This window comes from Aethalodelphis obliquidens, unplaced genomic scaffold (genome assembly GCF_003676395.1).
Source record: "Aethalodelphis obliquidens isolate GAN/ISIS:26980383/991018 unplaced genomic scaffold, ASM367639v1 scaffold38, whole genome shotgun sequence".
Classification (NCBI taxonomy): domain Eukaryota; kingdom Metazoa; phylum Chordata; class Mammalia; order Artiodactyla; family Delphinidae; genus Aethalodelphis; species Aethalodelphis obliquidens.
The window spans coordinates 18,176,458-18,195,083 of NW_020837982.1; the positions used below are offsets into that span (position 1 = coordinate 18,176,458).

Sequence of the window (18,626 nt, forward strand, 5' to 3'; positions counted from 1 at the left end):
ACACACACACACACACACACACACACACACACACACACACACACACAAATACACAAATATAATTGACCTTTGTTTTTCAACCCTGTAACCGGGGGCCTTGCTGATCCGTTACTGGTTCTAAGGGGCTCACCTCTGGTGCCCAGGCCTTCGTGGTGCACAATCGAGGTGTCCGAGTAGCGTCGGCCTGGGTGGCCTTTGGGCCCCCGAGCCTTTCTCTCTTCTTTTCGCCTCATGTGTCTGGACTAGACGGACATGGGGTGAGGCGGCAGGGCCTTCGCATCCGCACACGTGCTGCATGTTTGTCCCTCTGGTTCCTTCTGCGGTGAGTCAGGAGCAGGGCTCGTTCTTCGCCCAGGACCCCCAGGGCATCCTGTCCGAGAGCCATGATGCCTCGTTGCCTAAGCACTTGTGCCCCGTCTCGCCCACAAGTCCTGGTTGGCAGCGAGGGCAGCAAAGAGCTCTGGGCAGGTGGAGGGAGTCCTCTTACCCTCGACAGCCAGGCAGGAAGAAGTGGCCCAAGCCCCCGTCTCCGTGCTGTCCACAGGTGAACCCTGACACCGGCTACATCAACTACGACCAGCTGGAGGAGAATGCCCGCCTCTTCCACCCGAAGCTCATCATCGCAGGTGAGGAGCCCGGCGGGGCCCCAGCCTCTCACAAACAAGCTTGTGTGCTGTTCCCACCCTGTCCTCATTCCCTGCTGGTTTCTGCCGCGCAGCTGAGCTGCTTGGGTCTGTTTCCTTTTCTGTCAGGACCATTAGTCCTGCACTGTTCCCCAGAAGCATCTGGACATGTTGGCCCCTGCCTAGTTGGGCTGCTAATGGCCAGGGGCCACCCCAGCCACGCAACACAGGGGCAGAGAGCAGGGGGTCGCCTTTGGCACAGGCGGGATTTGCAGGCGTCCCTCGTTTCCATCCTCAGGCCTTAGAGGGGGCAAGGCCGGCTTTCAGACATCGTGCCCAACCGAGGCGGCTCTGCTCTCGAGCTGACTCAGTGTCACCCTTGCCATCTCAGGGACCAGCTGCTACTCCCGGAACCTGGACTACGCCCGGCTGCGTGAGATCGCTGACGACAACGGGGCGTATCTCATGGCCGACATGGCACACATCAGTGGGCTGGTGGCGGCCGGCGTGGTGCCCTCCCCCTTCAAGCACTGCCACGTGGTGTCCACCACCACCCACAAGACTCTGCGGGGCTGCCGCGCCGGCATGATCTTCTACAGGAAGGGTGCGCTCCTGGCGGGGCCAGGGCTGCCTTTCTTCTTGGGGCCCACAGTCGGTTTAGGGAGCCAGGAAGACTGACCCAGATGCTGTAAGGAGCAGGAAGCCCTGAGCACAGCTGTCCAGGTCCGGGGGAAGGGGAAGGGTGTCCTGGGGGCCAGCGTCCTGTGGCTCAACTTATCCTGTTGAGTGGAAGATGTTGGGGTGACAGGAGGGTGTGCGTGGCTGGCGGGGCTCTCAGAGACCTCGCGGTGCAGCGTTATTTTGGTGAACTTACTGTAGCATGTTTCTCCCAGAGAAAGACTCAATAATCAAACCATAAGACACTGATGTGTAAACCATGGTAGGAGTTTGTCGTTTGAGTGAGGAATTTTTCCTCCCCATGATGGAGCCTACGTGCATGTGTCCCCTTATTTGGGAGTCCCATTCCTGAGAAGCAGGATTAGGGTCTCATAGTCTCCAGTCCCGGTGCACTAACCTCACGTCAGCAGAGAGAACCCCCCTCTGGTGACCGCATCTCTTTTTACCCCCTGCGGGACCCCCTTGCCCAGCCGCTGGCCAGGACTGGATACACCATGTGCCCACTGGGCTTCTCAGGGCCCTGCTGCCTCTGTGCCCCTCAGAGGCCCCTCCTCAGTTGTGTTCAGGTTTCTGAGGCAGGCGGCCTTTCCCACCTGCTGGGGAGACGTTTGTTTTCCCCACTGTATGTTGGTGATATTTGATTGACCCTCCAGGCGGAGCAAGTCCTGGCTCTGCCATGGATGTGCTGTGTGATCTTTGGCTAGTTGTGCAGCCTCTCTGTGCCTCAGTGCCTCAGTTCCTCACCTCCAGAGTAGGGATCATAATAATAGTACCTGTCCCTGGGGACTGCTGTTGTGAGGATCGAATGAATGAATTTAGGGAAACTGCTCAGAGCAGTTCCTGGCTCACAAGAAGCTCCATGGAGACACTGGCAGCTCTTATTACTGGTCCTTAACTTTTCTCAGAAAGGAAGCTTCTCCGTTTCTGGCCAAATGAGTCACGTCTCCCCTAAAGGAGTCATCTTGGAAGACTGCTCTCTTGGACAGTTCTTTGAGGAAATATGCCCGAGGTGTATTCTTTGTTACTATCTCAGTGGAGGGACATTTTCATCTTTCCTTTCACTTTTTTTTTTTTTTTGGCTGCATTGGGTCTTTGTTGCTGCACGCGGGTTTTCTCTAGTTACGGTGCACGGGCTTCTCATTGCTGCCAAGTACGGGCTCTAGGCACGTGGGCTCAGTAGTTGTGGCTTGCAGGCTTCAGAGTGCAGGCTAAGTAGTTGTGGCACATGAGCTTAGTTGCTCCGTGGCATGTGGGATCTTCCCGGACCAGGGCTCGAACCCGTGTCCCCTGCACTGGCAGGCAGATTCTTAACCACTGCACCACGAGGGAAGCCCCTTCCTTTGACCTTTGAAGGGTCAAAGGAAGGGTGGTTCCCCCACCCAGCCCCCCTGGGAACAAGCACCCTCCCTGGCCTGCAGCATTGCCTCCAGGAGTGGGGCCGGGTCTGTGTCCAGGTGGGGAGAAAACAGGGGATCGCCTGTCCCATGTCCCGTGTTGTCTTTTGTCCAGGAGTGCGCAGCGTGGACCCGAAGACGGGCAGAGAGACTCGCTACAACCTGGAGTCACTCATCAACTCTGCTGTGTTCCCAGGCCTGCAGGGGGGCCCCCACAACCACGCCATTGCTGGTAATGCAGACCCACCTTGCCCAGGCCCCGTGGCCACACGCCTTGGGCGGCTCCCCCATAGCCCGTCCCCCAGAGCGTGTGCACTGTCTAAGAGGTGCTGACGAGGCAGGGAAGGGGAGCAGTGCATATGTCAGCAGGGACAGAGGTGACGGCCACTCCACTGAGTCGGGCAGGCCCCACCTGAGCCCCTGAGAAACCGCGGGGAGGGGACCTGACAACGGAAGACTGCACAGCCGAAGGAGCACGGAGCGGGTGGGTGGCCCTCCCCTGGTCTCCTGGCCTCCAGGGGAGAGGACAGCGACCCCCGTGTCTGACCCTCGGCCTTGACTTTGGGGCCGCGCTGGTACCTCCTAGGTCCTATTCCATGATGGCCCAGCAGCTGTCATAGACATACTCCTTCTCTGGTTGTACCTGAGCCTTAGAAAATCTGATGACCTCAGAGCTTTTACTCCGTCTTTGGAGCAGAGCAGTTGGTGGGGGAGCCAGGACAAAGGTGTCCTGTCCCCATTGGGAGACCGTCAGGAGAAGTACCGGTGTATACGAGAAGGGGTGTGGAGGGAGCAGTGAAGGGGGAGTTTTAGGCTCCAGAGTGGGCAGGGGCCGCTCCCCTTACACCCACCCGCTCAGCGCCCTCCAGTGGGGGGATGCCAGCCCTCCAGCCTCTCCAGGCCGTTCTCCACACACGGACTGGGGGCTCCTGTGCCAGGACGTGGGCACGTGGTTTGCATCCTCCTCCATCTCTGTGCCCCTTTAAGCAGCCCTGGGGATCGAACAAGGTCCCAGAGGAGTCTGGGTGTGCAGGTAGATCAGGCCTGTACCTCTCATCTGGACTCTGCTCTGAAAGGTGCATAATTTGGCATCAAAGCATCCGCAGCTAAGTGATCCGTTTACACACGTCGAGCTTAAAAAGGACATAAAATCCATCCTGCTGGGAACAGCTCTCCCCTGGTGATTTCCTTAGCCCGAGACTTCATGCTGGAGAGAGGCCACCTCAAAAGCACTTGCTCAGAGACAGAGGTCTGAGGCTTAGCCGGGTAATTGCAGGGTTAAAAGGGATCATTTTGGGAGGAGATGTAACCTGCCGCCCTGGGTGACACTGAGAAGCTGGGAAGCCCAAGTGGAGATGGGTGTTTATTTGACGCACGGTCTGTCTTCATCTCCTGCCAGGAGTGGCGGTGGCTCTGAAGCAGGCCATGACTCCGGAGTTCAGACTCTACCAGCGCCAGGTGCTGGCCAACTGCAGGGCTCTGGCCGAGACCTTGATGGCGCTGGGCTACAAAGTGGTCACAGGTACGACGGGAACCGAGCCCGTCCCGGCCCTGTCAGGGTGTGGCTGTAGGGTCGTGGCCTGGGCACGGTGGCCACAGCCTTGGGGTGACTCGGGATCCCCGCAGCTCTGTATACACGACCTCGTTCAAACCTCGAGATAGCTTTGGGAATCACTGGTCTTATTTTACAAATGGGCGTCTGAGGTTCCTAAAGCCACGTGGCAAGCAAGGGGGCTGTGGGTCCAGAGCCGTGCATCCGCTTAGGCCACATGCGTCTTTGAAGCCGCGGTCATCGCCTAAGTCAGCGATGGGGGTCTAGTTAACCCAGGGAGTAACTAGAGTTCAAAGTGAAGATCAGGTGCTTGGAAGATTCCTTGGGCCGTTCCAGAAAGTTCTTCCATATCTCTTCTGCACCACTTTGAAAATACTATCATCCTCGCAGCATTGGGGTTAAAGCACACAACGGCTGGCAGTGTCTGCACCTGACGTGCCCGTCACCCTGTCACCTAGATCGCCCACTGCCCGCTACTCTGAGGCCCCCTCAGAGGGAGCCTTGCGGGTGGACTTAGAGAGAAGGGGCACATTCCCAGATGACGTCATCACCCCAACAGGCTTCCAGGTGCTGCCCTGGCACCTGACAGGTTGGGATGTGGCAGCGGGCCGCCTGGGCTGGTCGTTTGCCCTCAGCCCCCTCTGCATCCTCAGGTTCCCTTTTTAACCTACTCTGCTTCTTCTCAAACTCTGAGGCCCTGGGGTATATGGTCTTCAGCAGGTGATGACAGCCCCGCAGGACACGTGGTGGGGGTCACACACCCCCGTTTCTTTGGAAGAGGAAGATCCCTTGCCTCGGCACGGGTTTGGCTTTCATGTGTCTAACCTGGTTTCCAGGTGGTTCTGACAACCACTTGATCCTCGTGGACCTCCGCTCCAAAGGCACAGATGGCGGCCGGGCTGAGAAGGTGCTGGAAGCCTGTTCCATCGCCTGCAACAAGAACACCTGCCCAGGTGAGCGTCCTCAACCCTCTCCTGTCTGCACCTCTCAAAGCCGATGGTGACTTGGCTCTGGGGACAAGATGTGCAGCGTTGGATGGGGCCAGGCCGTGCTCCCCTGCCCGCCCCCTCTGACACGGCGCTGACCCCGCTGGGGACGGAGAGGGAGAGGGAGGCTGGGGCCTCTGGAAAACCAGCTGCATTTCTCAGCGGGTCGTGAATAAGATGTGGGCGACGCCCCTGAAACCCAGACAGATGCTGCCCTGGTGTCAGGAGCAAGGACCACGTCGCAAAAGGCGGCTCTCCTGATATTTCAAGTAGCGCAGCCGAGGTGTGAGCCAGCGTCCGTGGGCCTATTCCTTTTGCCCACGAGCCCCTTCCCAGTGCCCGACGGTCAGTGGGGAGACGGGTGCAGCCCAGGGACAGAGCCTGTTTCTCTTGAAGGTGACAAAAGCGCCCTGCGGCCCAGCGGACTGCGCCTGGGGACCCCGGCGCTGACATCCCGAGGACTCTTGGAAGAAGATTTCCAAAAAGTTGCCCATTTTATTCACAGAGGTGAGGAGAGGCGTGGACACTGGCCGCGTGGGGCTGTGCGGTCGGGATGAAGGACAGCTCTGCGTCAAGGCTGGAGCAGGGCCGGGAGCCACAGCATCGCCCAGCAGACCGCGTGGGCTGAGAGGGTGGCGGGCGCGTGGACGGCAGAGCAGTCGGGCCCGGCCGCCGGGGGCACGTGGGCAGTGGCGTCTCTCGCTGGTGCAGGGATAGAGCTGACCCTGCAGATCCAGGACACCGTGGGGGTGAAGGCTACCCTGAAGGAGTTCACGGAGAAGCTGGCAGGGGCCGAGGATCACCAGCGGGCTGTGGCGGCACTCAGGGCGGAGGTGGAGAGCTTCGCCGCCCTCTTCCCTCTGCCCGGCCTGCCCGACTTCTAGAGGAGTGCCCGCCCGCCCAGGGACCCAGCGCCCTGGAGGCCCCACACAGGCCCCATTTCGGACTTTGCTTTTTTTACCTTGTTCACAAACCAACATTTGTTTAAGGCTCAGTGTTAGTCATCCTGGGACAAGTTATTAAGGAGTTTAAATCTGAACCTTTCTCACAGCTACGTATAGTTGTTCTGGAAAAATGAAATACAATTTAGCCATTCAGCCTTAATTATCCAGACGGGTGGAGGGCAGGGTTACTGGGAAGACTCCACTCTTAAGAGTCCCTGGGCTTCCCTGCCTTGCTGCGGCAGCCAGAAGCACCGAAGTTCGAGCTTGGAAGAGCTACCCGTTGCTATCTGCTCCCCCGTGGGCACCAAAGGAGGACTCAGTTATAACCGTCGCAAAAGAGGAGGGAGCATCCTGGCCCTTCTGCTGTGCTTTCAATCAGAATCACAAGTTAGACAGGTCTATTCAGGTGCCACCCAGCTCCGTGGGAGGGCCGCTTACAGCACCTGGGCAGGAGGGGGATGTGATCCCCTTCCCCCAGCCCAGGGCAGGCAGGCCAGGAAACCTGGTCCCAAGCCGCTGAGCAGACAACCACCTCCCTCCCGTGATCAGGAAACCAGAGGTCACCTTCCCACAGAAACTTTATTTTTCACAAATCTCAAGTGCAAAACATAGATGACCATTTATAATAAGCACAAATTTTTAACCACAGAATGTCTACAAGAATTAGAGCTTTAAAAAATACAACCAATTTTTATATCTCAAAAATATCTCAACTCAAATAAATTAATTTCTTAAAAAGTACACCTCCTACTATTGGTTTGGCATGACTGGTTGAACTCTGGTGCAGCCACACCAGGAGCTGCAGGCACGCGTGTGGCGTCTGCAGCGTGCTCTCGCCCTGGCCGCAGTGACCACGGCTCACCCGGTGGGACTCACGCTCACACACGACGAGGAGCATGCAGTAATAATACAGCTTTTCAAAAAACGACAAATACGACGTCCTCACACACTATGCTTCTCACCGTGGCCTTAACACAGCTGCAGTTGACGCCCCGGGGCTCCAGCGCAGCAGGCAGGGTGGCTGCCACCTCCACAGCTGTGGAAACAGCCTTACACCCAGGAGCTTGACTCTTCCCCCCCCCCCCCCCCCCCCCCCCCCCGCAGGAGACAAAGGCCACCACACAAGCACTCCTGGGAGGCTAGGCCCCAGACCAGCACTTGATTCATGGCCAAGTGCTCCCTCCTCCCCGCAGCTGAAACCAAACCTCAAAGCAGGACGGGCTCAGAACAGCTGGGTGTGCTCCAGCCTTAGCTGAGGCTAGGCTGGTTTTCCTTCCAGCCAGAAGTAGAGATTTGATACTTTTCCTTTTTGCAATGTTAATACCATCTCTCTCTCAAAAATTCCAGTTGTATCAGTTTCTATCACAATATTGGGAAAAAGCCAGAAAGCTAGCTGGTTTGCTTCAAAGCATGAGCCAAGGCACTTTCTTGAGCCTCTAGGGAGATGGGAGGTAAGAGCTGATGCTGGCTTGGGGGGCTGGTGCCTCCGAAGGCTGTCCACATGGACTGATGGACCGCACCAGCCCAGGAGGGCTCCTGCCTATGCAAAGATGACGTGGGCCATGTGGAGAAGCTGACCGGCCAGGCGCCATCAGGCTGGGAAGGGGGGGGGCACGCGCCCAGCAGTGGTGGAGTGGGTGGCGAGCTGCGTGCGAGATCTTCCAGGCCGCTGGGCCTCCAGGGATGTGTCACGAGCTGCAGCAGCCCTGGCACTCTGGGGAGAATCTATCGGCCATCCTGGGATTTTGACATGGGACTTGTTACTTGTTTGGGGATGAAGTCTATGATACTTTGCACACAGTAACTGATCTGAAGCAAGAAATTCAGAGCTAGATAGGAAATGGCAGCTGGGCTATCACAGCCCATTTCCAGATTCTACTAAAGGAGTAGGGTCCCCAGGGCCACAGGTGCTAGAAAAGGATTCAGCTGATGTCTACCGTGAAGCTTCTGGAAATCACTACTGCATAAATGCCAGCCTGTGCAGGTTCTTCTTAACCTGGACTGCTTTAAAAAGGCAGGGTGGGGGCTTCCCTGGTGGCGCAGTGGTTGAGAGTCCACCTGCTGATGCAGGGGACGCGGGTTCGTGCCCCGGTCCGGGAAGATCCCACGTGCCGTGGAGCGGCTGGGCCCGTGAGCCATGGCCGCTGAGCCTGCGTGTCCGGAGCCTGTGCTCCGCAACGGGAGACACCACAACAGTGAGAGGCCCGTGTACTGGAAAAAGAAAAAAGGCAGGGTTGGGGGGCTGGTAATGGACTGGAAGTGAAGTTGAAACAAACCTCAAGGTTTTGGTGCCTGGGCCTTCGAGGCAATACTTAGAATTGAAAAAGTACTAAGGGCACTGACACCCTCTGATTTTTGAAGCGTTTCTCAGCATTTGGACGCTTGCTGACCTATTACCAGGGAAAACCTCTTAAGATTCCCGACGAGATGAGTTCGTTGCACAGGCCCCCACCACTCAGACTCAGGTGCATCTGAGACTCCTGGCAGGTTCCAGTCCCCAGCGTGGCGGGGCCGGGAGGGCCTGGTTCCCCTTTGAGCTCCCTTTGAAGAGAAACATACTTGGCATCAAGCATTCTGTGAAACTGCCACGCTGCAAAGCTGGATTTTAACCAAAATTTAAATGCTGGAGTTCAGCCACTAGTCAGCGAATACAGCTCTACTCCTCAATGAAGAAACAGCTCAGGAGAGGGGCTCTGGGTGCCCTCTCTGCAGCCGCCCCATGGCCGGGCCTTCTCGCACCGGCAGGGCTCGCCCGAGGCGGAGCTTCTGCACAAACACCCTCCAGAGTGGACTTTCGCTTCTAGGCCAGTGTGACTGACCTGCTGCCCTTTCTGGCTTCCCAGGTGTGAGGTGTGAACCACAGAGGCCATGTTGGTGGCCCGGGAACGAAACAGGGGTAGGCCCATGATCGCTTCCCATCTGGTCATTTGGGCCCCATGGACTGCTCTTCCCTCGGAGATAAGGTGTCACAAGCTCGTGTCCCAGGAGGCCCAAGTAGATGCAATTAGCCACCTACCTAGAAAACAAAGCAGCATCTGAACACAAGGGGGGCGATGGTAACAGGAGGGCAGCCTTCTCACCAGCACCCACACTGCACGTTCGGAAGCTGCCATGTGGTCCCTGGAGACGCCTCTCTGAGGGACACAGGTGACAGCACAGGTGCGAGGACCCGAGAAGATGCGGTGGCAGCCCTGTCACAGTGGGCCTTGGTCACGGCCTCCGGAGCAGAATCACACTCTGGCAGGAATGGGGACCCTGACCAGAAGCCTGGGCAGGGAGGGCCACGGGAAAGAGATGATACGAAGCCTCCTTGGTCACCGGGGGTCCTGACCGCTGTGGTGTGCTGCAAAGCTGGTGGCGGACCAGGTCTCAACAGCAGGACTCTGACGACACAGAACACGGCCCTGGCAGACACGCACGCATGCTCAGGAGCAACCACTATGGCTGGTTCAGGTGCGTTTTACCACAACTTGGGGAAAAAAATTAAAAAGCAGTAATACCAAGAGTTCTCCCTGCTTAGGGGTAAACAACTTAAAGAAGAAAAGTATGACATTTTCAAGGTTGCAAAAAACCATCCACCTACACACACCAGTGGTAACTGTGTCAGGAGGGTCCTGGTGGGTAAACAGGAAGTGGGGCTGGGACTCAGCTGGGGCGGAACGAGCTGCTGTGAGTGCGTGTGCTCCAGGCCAGCACGGCCTTCCCGGAGGAGATCCCAGCCCGCTGGCTGCCCCGTGCCCGCGACACCCCGTGAGGTAGTGAAGTGGTAGCGACAGTCTGCGGTGACCTCTGCCGGGCGAGCGCCAGCCCACCTGCAGACCCTCCCCGAGAGGACAGTGTCGGCACCCCCAGGACAGCTGGTGGCTCCTCGCCCACACAGCAGGAAGCCTGTGCCCAGGCCCCCACGACAGCGGTTCTGATGACCAGGGGCCAGTGACTGGTCACTCCGCTGAGCCTGGGAGCCCAGCGGCAGGCCCCTCCGTGCCTGGCGAGGACGTGAGGACAGGGCAGGGAGCATCCAGGGGCCTCCCCTGGGAGGGCGGCTCCACGAGGGCACGTGAAAGGTCCGGCTGGGGGTCTGCACTAGGCAATGGACGTTCCATTGTCCTGCTTTCGACCAAATAATCCAGTTAACGGCTGCTCCCCTTGATGTTGCTGTGCAAGAGGGCCGGCGTGGTCCTCCCTGCAGGCTCCGCCTCCCTGTCCCTCATCACAGTGCCGAAGCTTTCTTCTGCCCTGGCCCCCAGTCCCGACCCCAGGCCACTCTCCAAGGGGCCGCGAGCTGTTACCGTCCTTCCAGATGCCACCAGGGCGCCAGTGCCCCCACCGTCCTTGCCCAGAGCCACCTGGGAACCACGGCTGCCACCTCGGTTTCCTTCCCGCCAACGACACCAGAAGTCTAAACAGCTCAGAAGACCCCCGGTCATGCCAACGCCCTCCCCGTACCGAGTCACAGGTCTTGGTCACAGTGGCCGGGCCTGACCTCAGATCTTGTATAGGAAACTGGGGACGTAGTCGAACCTGAGCACGGGTTGGCCGGCTGCGGAAGGCTCCCGCGTGTAGTGTAGCTTCAGCAGCTCTGCCAGGTACTGGACCACCTTGACGTCTTCGTTCACCAGCCCCAGGTTCAGCTGCAAGAAGCTGGCCTGGCGGCTGGCGGCCAACCCCTCAGCTTCCGTGCCGCGGGCAGGCAGGTGCAGGTGGCGGCAGAAGGCATAGAGGAAGGCCTTGGCGCAGAGCTGCGTGAGCACACTCTGCACGTGCAGGGAGTAGGTGCTGCCCCGCTTGATATGTGTGCGGTGGTCCGCCAGCCGGGGCACCAGGGTGCCTCTGTAGAGGGGGCAGCGCAGGGTCTTCCGGTCCAGGTCCAGGATGCTCGTGTAGCGGCTGTAGCGGCTCAGGGCGTGGAGAGTGCCGGCACTGGCGGGGGACGCCACCCTGAAACACACAGGCCAAGGTCAGGAGGCAGAAGCTGGGGTGGGCCCCTGCCGTGAGGCCAGCCCCCACCCAGCCCCACTCGCCGGCACACTCTGGAAGGCAGGTCTGGCCACCACGACCTTCAAGGCTCCTCACCCCCTCACAACCAAGGTCAAGTGCCTAGTGTGGCCCACGAGGCCCTGACGACCTGCTTCCTGCTGCCCCTGACGCCCCAGCTGTCCCTCCCCAGGCTTTCCGTGGGGCCCCTCCCGGACCTGTTCGCTCCTCTCGTTCTTGCTCTGTGACCCGGGGCGAGGTCCTTAACTTCCGAGCCTCGTCTGTGAGGCAAGGACGATGGTCCTGCCTCTGGCGTCACAGCGGAGGCACAGGCTGTGGCGCTCAGGACAGCGTCTGGCCCTCGCCACCGGCCTGGCACTGACCGGTGTGGGGCCAGGAGCTCCTGCAGACCCAGGACCACACCCCATGCCGTGCCCGGCACATCAGAGGCAGGCAGGCCGGGTTCACTCAGCGAGGGAAGGAGGCCGGAGTGTCGGCCTCAGTAAGCGGCCCGACCACCCCGTCTAGACCAGGTCTCCCAGAGGAGCTGGGATTACCCTGCAGAGCCCAGCAAACGGCTGGCTGACCAGCCGCTTCACACACTGACGCTCCTCTGGAAGCTGGGGCTTGTGAAGTAGTTGTAAAAGGACTGACGGTCTCTTGGGACTGAGGTCACCTCATCATACTTTCCCCTCATGGGTGTTCTCTTCCTGTAGAGTTGACAGTCGTTTATCGTGCGCCTAGCGTATTCCAGGCAGTGACCTGAGGCCTGGCCTGGCCGGGAAGAAAGGACACGCGCACGAGCCGGCCCAGCGAGGGGAGGCATGGCCTCCGTGTCCACAGCAGCGGCCGCGGGCTGGGAAGGCACTGGAGGAGGGGCCTCGGAGTCCTAAGAGAGGTGGGCTCTGGGGACTGCAGAGCACGGCAGGCGCAGGGGCAAGCGGGGCCGGGCCCCCCACCACAGGCCACGAGGAGTCAGACTTGCCGGCGGCTCCCCGCCCGCTCCTGGGTGACCCTTACCTCCCCCCCAGGGGGCTGGGCCACGAGCTAAGTGCCTCACCTCATCTTCCTGCCCTACACTTGGCTGCGACCCACCTCAGGCCAGCCTCTCCCCAGGCTCTGGCGCCCCAGCCTACTCCCGCCCACGGCGGCACCACCTCTTTTGCGCCTCCAAACTCTTCCTTCATTGGCTCCCCTCAAAGCTCCTCCGGAGGCCAGATGACACGGGAGGAGGTGCGGCTGGGCCTCTGTCCCTCGGGCAGCACCCCGCCCACCCCCGTCTTGAACTTCATTACGGCCCATCTGAAGCTGGGGTGGCGGGGGGACTCTGCACAGATGAGGACACTGGGCCCGCAGAGGGACTGTGGCTTGTCCTAGGTCACCCATGTAGAAGGCAGCTGAGCCGGGATTCAACCCAAGGCCTCTGACGCAACACCAGCACCTCCCCGCGCAGAACGGAGCTGTCTTCCAAACAGTCCAGGCCTTCTCACTGCTGCTTAGTAAGCAACCCGATTATTGCTGGGTTTGATTTATAATCGTGGGAAACCAACCTGATTGTTTATCCGTCTCTTACACCCACAAATGTCTGATCTGACTGACAAGCATTTCCAGGCAGAGGGCCTACTTCAGTGGAAAAAGAAAAATCCAGAGCCAATGCCACTGGTGGTTCTGGGGTAAGAGTCCTGAGGAACAGTCCTACACACAGTCCAAGTGCCCGGGCAGGGGGAAGGGACTGTCCTAGGCCACAGCTCTCGGATCCCAGACTGATCCAGCACCCGGGACCGAGCCCCGTAGACACACAAAGGCACCCCTCTGCTCGCACCCTTAAATGCTGACCCTCAGGTGGGCCTCCACCTGCCTCTCCGTCTCAGTGCTGGATCTGACTGCGGGGCCGTCTCACTAGCCACCTGCAGCTCTGGGCACCCCCGGGGCCGGGGCTCTGCGTGCATCCCGGGGGCAGCCCTTCCCTGCTCCGCAGGGTAGCGGCAGGAGCCTCCACGCCCGACAGCTGGGGCCACGGCTCGTCCCCTCATGGCGCCGCCCCACCGGGTCCGCTGCTCACCGCCCGGGATGCCTTCGGGTGAGCCGCAGCGAATCCAGTCCCCTCTCTCCTCCTGGCCCCTCGGCCGACCCTCCAGTGACACGTGCCCTGGGGGGCAAGGTCCCTGACCCGTCGACCGTGGTGCCCGCCGGAGCAGGGCCCTCCGGGGGCAGATCTCCCGATTCCCAGCACCTATGTGCGCTCAGGGGTGTGGGAGGGAGGGCTTCGTGGGACGAGTCACCAGACATTCCCTAGAAAGGTCTCAGCTGTCACTGCTGACGGGCCTCCCGCTTTCCTGGAGGGACCCTCCACGGCTCCAAGTCTGGAGGCGAGGGCCCGGCTCCACCCCGGCCACCTGGCCTGCCTTCCACACGGCGATCGGCGCCCCCCTCCACTGCCCCCCAGGACGTCAGAGCAGCGCCTGCACAGAGCAGGCGCAGGTCAGACACGATAGGTCCCCGACACTTGCCAGCACCAGGCAGGTCTTCCTCGTGCAAATGGAAACAGCCTGGGGGAGCGCCAGCCCACGGGGTGGTGACGCTGGGACGGGAGCGAGGGCAGCCCTGTCACGCGACGCCCCCCTGCTGACGCACCTGTATCCTGGCTCCAGGCACAGCGGCTGGCCTGTAATGGCTCTCAGTAAGTATCTGGCAAATGACTACTATTTTCCCAGGAGGGAGGAAGGCGCTGCCCAGGTGCCCACTGCGGAGGAGCAGCTCACAGCCCCCTTCCAGGGACGCTGCCACCTGCCGCTACCCCCGCCTGCATCCCAGAGACATCGTGACTGATCACAGCTGGCTCCCCAGTGCAGCCACGCCGGGCCGCAGAATCCTTCTCAACACAGCACTGCAGTTGGGTGCCCAGGAGAGTGGAACTGACGTGAAGGATGCACCTCATTTGCCTGCCACCGCGTTCTAAGGAAGGAAGCTCAGGAGAAGCCTCTGGAAAGGGCAAGGCCATCCCGAACCTGGTCCTGGATAAGCCAGGTGATGTCGATAAACTGACGTGTGTTTTAGATTCTCCACCTTTTGAGGCAAAAAAAAATCAAAGGTCAGGGGTTGGGGTGAGAGGAGAGAGTTGGAGAAGGGAAGGTGTGTGTGTAGGGGCCGCCCGCCCGTCATCCCACCGAGAACAGCAGCCAAACACAGTCCCTTAAAGGCCTGCCCCCACCCCGACCCCTGCTCAAACTTGGCGCCGGCAGGGGCGCGGGGGCCCGGGCACCCGCTGAGCCTCGGCCCTGCGTCCACACTCCCACGATGCCCACGGGCTGGGCTTGCCCCTGTTTGGCAGGCCCGTCCTCACTATTCCCCCACTGCGACCCCAGCCTCCCTGCCACTCAAGCCAGAGACCCCAGACCTCCTCCGGGCACCCGTCCCACGCCTCCCATGTGAGGTGCCCCCGTCAGAGCTCTCTGCTCCCTGTGCCGCCGGGCTCTGGCCTCCGGAGCACGAATTCTCCCAGAGCAGGGCCCCTCCAGCTCGTACCCCAGCCCCGCCAGCACGGCCCGAGAGTGAAGTGGACGTGGAAGCGCCCCGGGCTTGAATCCCACCACCATGCCCCCGCGGGGCGGCCAGGGATCGAGTGAGTCAGGTGGCCGTGAGCAGGGCGAACACGAGGCGGCTTGGGACGGTGACCTCACGGATGCCAGGGAGCCGCATAAAGGCGCTGACTGCCACAGGGAGGAAAGGCCTCCTGCCCTCTCCGTAGTCCAGAGAGTAGACTCCTACCATCACCCAGCTCGACGCGCATGAGTCTCAGGTGAGCAAAGGCAGGTGCGGGGAGAGAAGTGAGCCCAGTGCGCACGCCAGGGCAGAAGTCCCCCGAGCCAGACAAGCAGAACGTGGAAAAACCCAAAAGAACCTGCTACAGCACAAGCCGGTGACGTGGGGAAAAAGGAGAAAGCTTCCAGGGGGCGGGGGGAGGGGATGGGCTCCTGGGGCAGAGGGGACAGGGGAAGGAGAGCCGGGGCGGCTGCCTCTGCCAGCACCCCTGCCCTCCTCAGAGGCAGACCCCGCCTCAGTCATTTACCCCATGGCGTGAGTTAGAGACTCAGCAGGGACCTGAGACCCAGCGGTCCAGTCGTTCCCAAACCTCGCTGCACACCGGGCGAACTCCACGTCGTACCCCAGGCCAACCCAAGCGCAACCCTGCGGCATTCTAGAAAATCCTCCCAAACCATTCTGACACAGCAGGGTGCAGACCAGGTTGGGAACCACTTAGGAACTGCAACCCCTCATGTGACAGACAAGGCAACAGGTCAGAAAAGGGAGAGGATTTGCCAAAAGCGACACAGCGAGTTGGTGCTGGGGCCAATCTGGAAGCCAGGCCTCCTGGTTCTGGGCCCACCACACCGACTCGTGAACCTCACCCAGAGGGACGGCCACCTGAAGCCTCATCTCTGACCAGCCAGGGCCCATCCCCACCACCTGTGACCAATTACCTCTGCAGACCAATAAGCTTCCACTTCTGAAAATCCGTGATGTGCAAAGGAGAGGACACCCAGTGCTTCACGGGCTTGGCGTGGAGGCTATAGCTGGGGACAAAGATGGACAGCGCGGTCACAAGCTTCCTGACTGCGGCCTCCTCCTCCCCGAGGATCACGAGCGTCCTCCCGCTGAGCAGGGAGTAGATGGCTGGGTGGGCAAAGGGGTACTGGCGGATGAATCTTAAGGCGTTCTGGCCCGCCCTCTTCTTATGCCTCTCAGAAGAGGGGCCAGTGGGAGGAACAGAAGAGGGAGTCCTGTCGGAGCTGGAGGAGATGACGCTGCTCCCGTAGCTGGTGGCGTCGGAGCGGTCATCCAGGCTGGTCTTACTGCCGTCCCGGCTGATCAGAAGGTGGCTCGGGTCCAGCTCATAAGCAGGGAAGCCTTCGGAACCGCTGTCTCGGGAAGAGGCATTGGCATTTTCCACCGAGAAGTCTATGTGGAACTCCTGGTCCTTCTGCCGGTAGCGCTGCGGGGGGACACTCACGACCCCGTCCTCGTCAGAGAGCGTGTGGCCTGGGGTGGAGAGCGGCACCCGCAGAGTGCCACCCTCCCTCCCAATGCAGCAGGAGTCTGTCTGTGACGGGGTGACCCCCGAGCCGCCCTCCTCGGCCTCCCCCAGCTCCGGCGGGCTGAGGCCTGCCTGGAAGTGGATGGCTCCCCCACCGTCATCTGCGTAGGACTCTTCTTCATTAATGGCACTTGGGTAACTGGCCTTGAAGTCGTCGGGGATGAGGGCCTCAGAGGGGCAGGTGCTGAGGACTTCAATACTGTCCCCGCTGATCGTCCTGTGGCTGACAGCCTTGCTCCGGACCACCTGGGGGCTCAAGGGCACCGTGAGGCTGGCCTGGCTGTCAGACTTAGACAGCACAGAGGTGGACTTCTCCGTGCCAAGAACCTCAATGCTCTCTCCACTGCTGATGCTTCCTTTCATGTCCATATCCAAGTAGTCCAAGTTTTCCTGGGGGTCAAAACTGCTTGACTCTGTCACCTCCACTTCCCTGGACCCCTCCTCCCCAAGTTCCTGCTCCATCTTGATTAGCACGGACTCCACACTGGACTTGTAGGAGCCCACGCTAATTAACACTTGAGGAACTGGACATTCTTCTACAGACCTGGAAGGCGGCCTGTCGTGACTGGGCTTAGGGGGTGCACTCTCCTGTTTCTCTTCCCCCCTGTCATCGACCTCTACCAAGTCTTCAAAGAGGAAGTTTGTGATATGCTGTTGCTTCAGGAGTGCTCTGTCGATCTGACTGGTCAGGAGGTAGCACAGGTCTCCTCTGAAAATGTGCTCAATGTGGCTGAGCTGGGCCAGGGTCTGGGTGAAGTACTCGGTGTCGCAGAGCTCTTCCAAGGTCTTCAGCTTCTTGTCAAAACACTTGGTGGACTTTGCTTTGATGAGTTTTGGGGTGTAGGTGGGTCTGCAAGTGTAATGGTCTCTGTCAGCAGACTCTTCGGGGTCAGAGGTAGTGGCTGCCTGGCTGGGCGGATCCTGGGTGTGCGCCATCTCCCCAGGACACAAATCGGACCCCCTCAACTTCCGATGAGGGTACGAGCGGATCTGCCTCAGCAGGTCTTGATGTTCAATGATGGACTTCTCCACACTGGCCAGCTCATTGGCCTTCTCGATGGCCTGAGATGAGTAAAAACCTTTGTCGTTGGCTTTCTTCTGGATCTCTGTCTCGGTGTGCAGCACTGTCCTGGTGTAATCCAGGTCTTTCAGTTTTTTTTCAAGTTCCCCAGCAAATGCCTTCCTGTTGCCTGTTTTCAAGCACTCTGAAGCTTTGGAAAATTCAGCTGAGAGCTCCTGGAACTGCTGCATGATTTTGTGCTGGTCTGCTGAGATATAAGCCATACAAAAGGGCCTCACGAAGCCACGGGCCTCCAGGTCGTACAGGGTGAGGTGGTGCACGTAGGCAAAGGCCCCCTCCTTGGAGTCTCCCAGCACGACCTTGGAATCCTCCACGAAGTTCAGCTTGGGGTAGGCAGAACCAGGGGGATGGCCCACGAAGGAGGCCTGGTAATCCACAGACATGATCCGCAAAGAGAAGTAATTGAGATCAAAAGTACCGAAAACTTTGGTGTCATTGGGGATGGTCAGTAAGGGCTGGGGTCCCACCTGCTCAGAGAACTCGGAAATAAGGATGAAGTCCCGAGAGAACTTGGCCCCGGACAGTTTGGACCATGGACTGGCTCCTTGGCTGGCGAAGGGGAAGAGCGGCACCGAGTACTCCTCGGGCAGGGCCGGCTCATTGTAAGGTTCCTCCTCGTATTCGTCCTCTTTGGTGAAGGCCACCACGTCAGGGGCGCTGATCATATTTCCAGATATATGGTGAGTACATTGAGAGGAAGTGGGAATGAATGCGGGGGTAGCCAAAGCGAGGGAGCCAGGCCTCTGGAGGAGGAAGCAAAGTTCTTACGGGCTTCTTTGCGCCCTCAGGGGTACGAGGCAGCCGATCACATACCCGCGGGCTCGAACTCCCGCAGCCCCTCAGAGCTGTGGCTCCTCCAGAGCTCTCGGAGGCTTGAGGAACTCCGCGAGTCGGGAAGACCGGGAGGCCGGCTGCCCTTCTACTCTTCGGGCGACCACAGCCGGCGCAGGGCACCCGCAGAGAGGTCACCGGCACTCCCCAGAACCCACCACCACGGCAACAGCCTCAGCCCTGAACAGGTGCCCAGTGCGGGGGTACGGGCCGCCGCACGGACCATCCAGGCGTAGCAGCCCCCACGGCCCGAGGGCAGAAACCGTCGCGACTCCCCGGACGCCACAACCCAGAGACTGCTACCGCGGCGCCGCCATCTTGGTATCACATGACTCGAGACATCGTGCCGCGAGACCCGGAAGCGTTCGCGTCAACTTCCGATCCGGAGAGCGGCGTCTCCCGAGAGCTGAGCGGGAAGGGAGGGGAGTGAGGTGGCCGCGCCGTGCAGCGTGGGAGTTGTAGTTCGCG

The 18,626-nt window shown here is 60.0% G+C and overlaps 2 protein-coding genes across 11 annotated transcripts in view; one reads left to right on the plus strand and one right to left on the minus strand.

The window, feature by feature from the left end:
* The window catches only part of SHMT1 (serine hydroxymethyltransferase 1), a 60,182-nt gene extending 53,262 nt beyond the window's left edge, over nucleotides 1-6,920 (plus strand). For 6 of the 8 annotated variants that reach the window (XM_027131221.1, XM_027131226.1, XM_027131224.1 and 3 more), the window contains 7 exons: nucleotides 545-626; nucleotides 1,015-1,227; nucleotides 2,811-2,927; nucleotides 4,095-4,217; nucleotides 5,084-5,200; nucleotides 5,630-5,740; nucleotides 5,945-6,920. In XM_027131221.1, coding sequence (XP_026987022.1) covers nucleotides 545-626; nucleotides 1,015-1,227; nucleotides 2,811-2,927; nucleotides 4,095-4,217; nucleotides 5,084-5,200; nucleotides 5,630-5,740; nucleotides 5,945-6,117 — 936 coding nt within the window. In that variant the 3' untranslated portion in view covers nucleotides 6,118-6,920. Of the gene's footprint in view, nucleotides 1-544; nucleotides 627-1,014; nucleotides 1,228-2,810; nucleotides 2,928-4,094; nucleotides 4,218-5,083; nucleotides 5,201-5,629 lie in introns of all 8 variants that reach the window. The other 2 variants (XM_027131228.1, XM_027131229.1) reach the window with 2 other exon arrangements.
* Nucleotides 6,921-9,620: 2,700 nt separating this feature from the next.
* Nucleotides 9,621-18,561, minus strand: SMCR8 (SMCR8-C9orf72 complex subunit). Of its 3 annotated transcripts, XR_003438082.1 has the most exons (3): nucleotides 15,633-18,561; nucleotides 11,709-14,217; nucleotides 11,015-11,115 (listed from the first exon to the last, which is right to left on the minus strand). XR_003438082.1 is itself a non-coding variant. In XM_027131233.1 (2 exons), exons 1-2 carry the CDS (start codon nucleotides 17,990-17,992, stop codon nucleotides 10,662-10,664), a joined length of 2,814 nt encoding a protein of 937 aa, XP_026987034.1. In that variant the 5' UTR covers nucleotides 17,993-18,561; the 3' UTR covers nucleotides 9,621-10,661. The 3 variants fall into 3 exon arrangements, 2 of the variants coding, with proteins under 2 accessions (XP_026987034.1, XP_026987035.1); XM_027131233.1 differs by lacking the exon at nucleotides 11,709-14,217 and having other exon boundaries at nucleotides 9,621-11,115; XM_027131234.1 differs by having other exon boundaries at nucleotides 11,004-14,217.
* Between the last annotated feature and the right edge of the window lie 65 nt (nucleotides 18,562-18,626).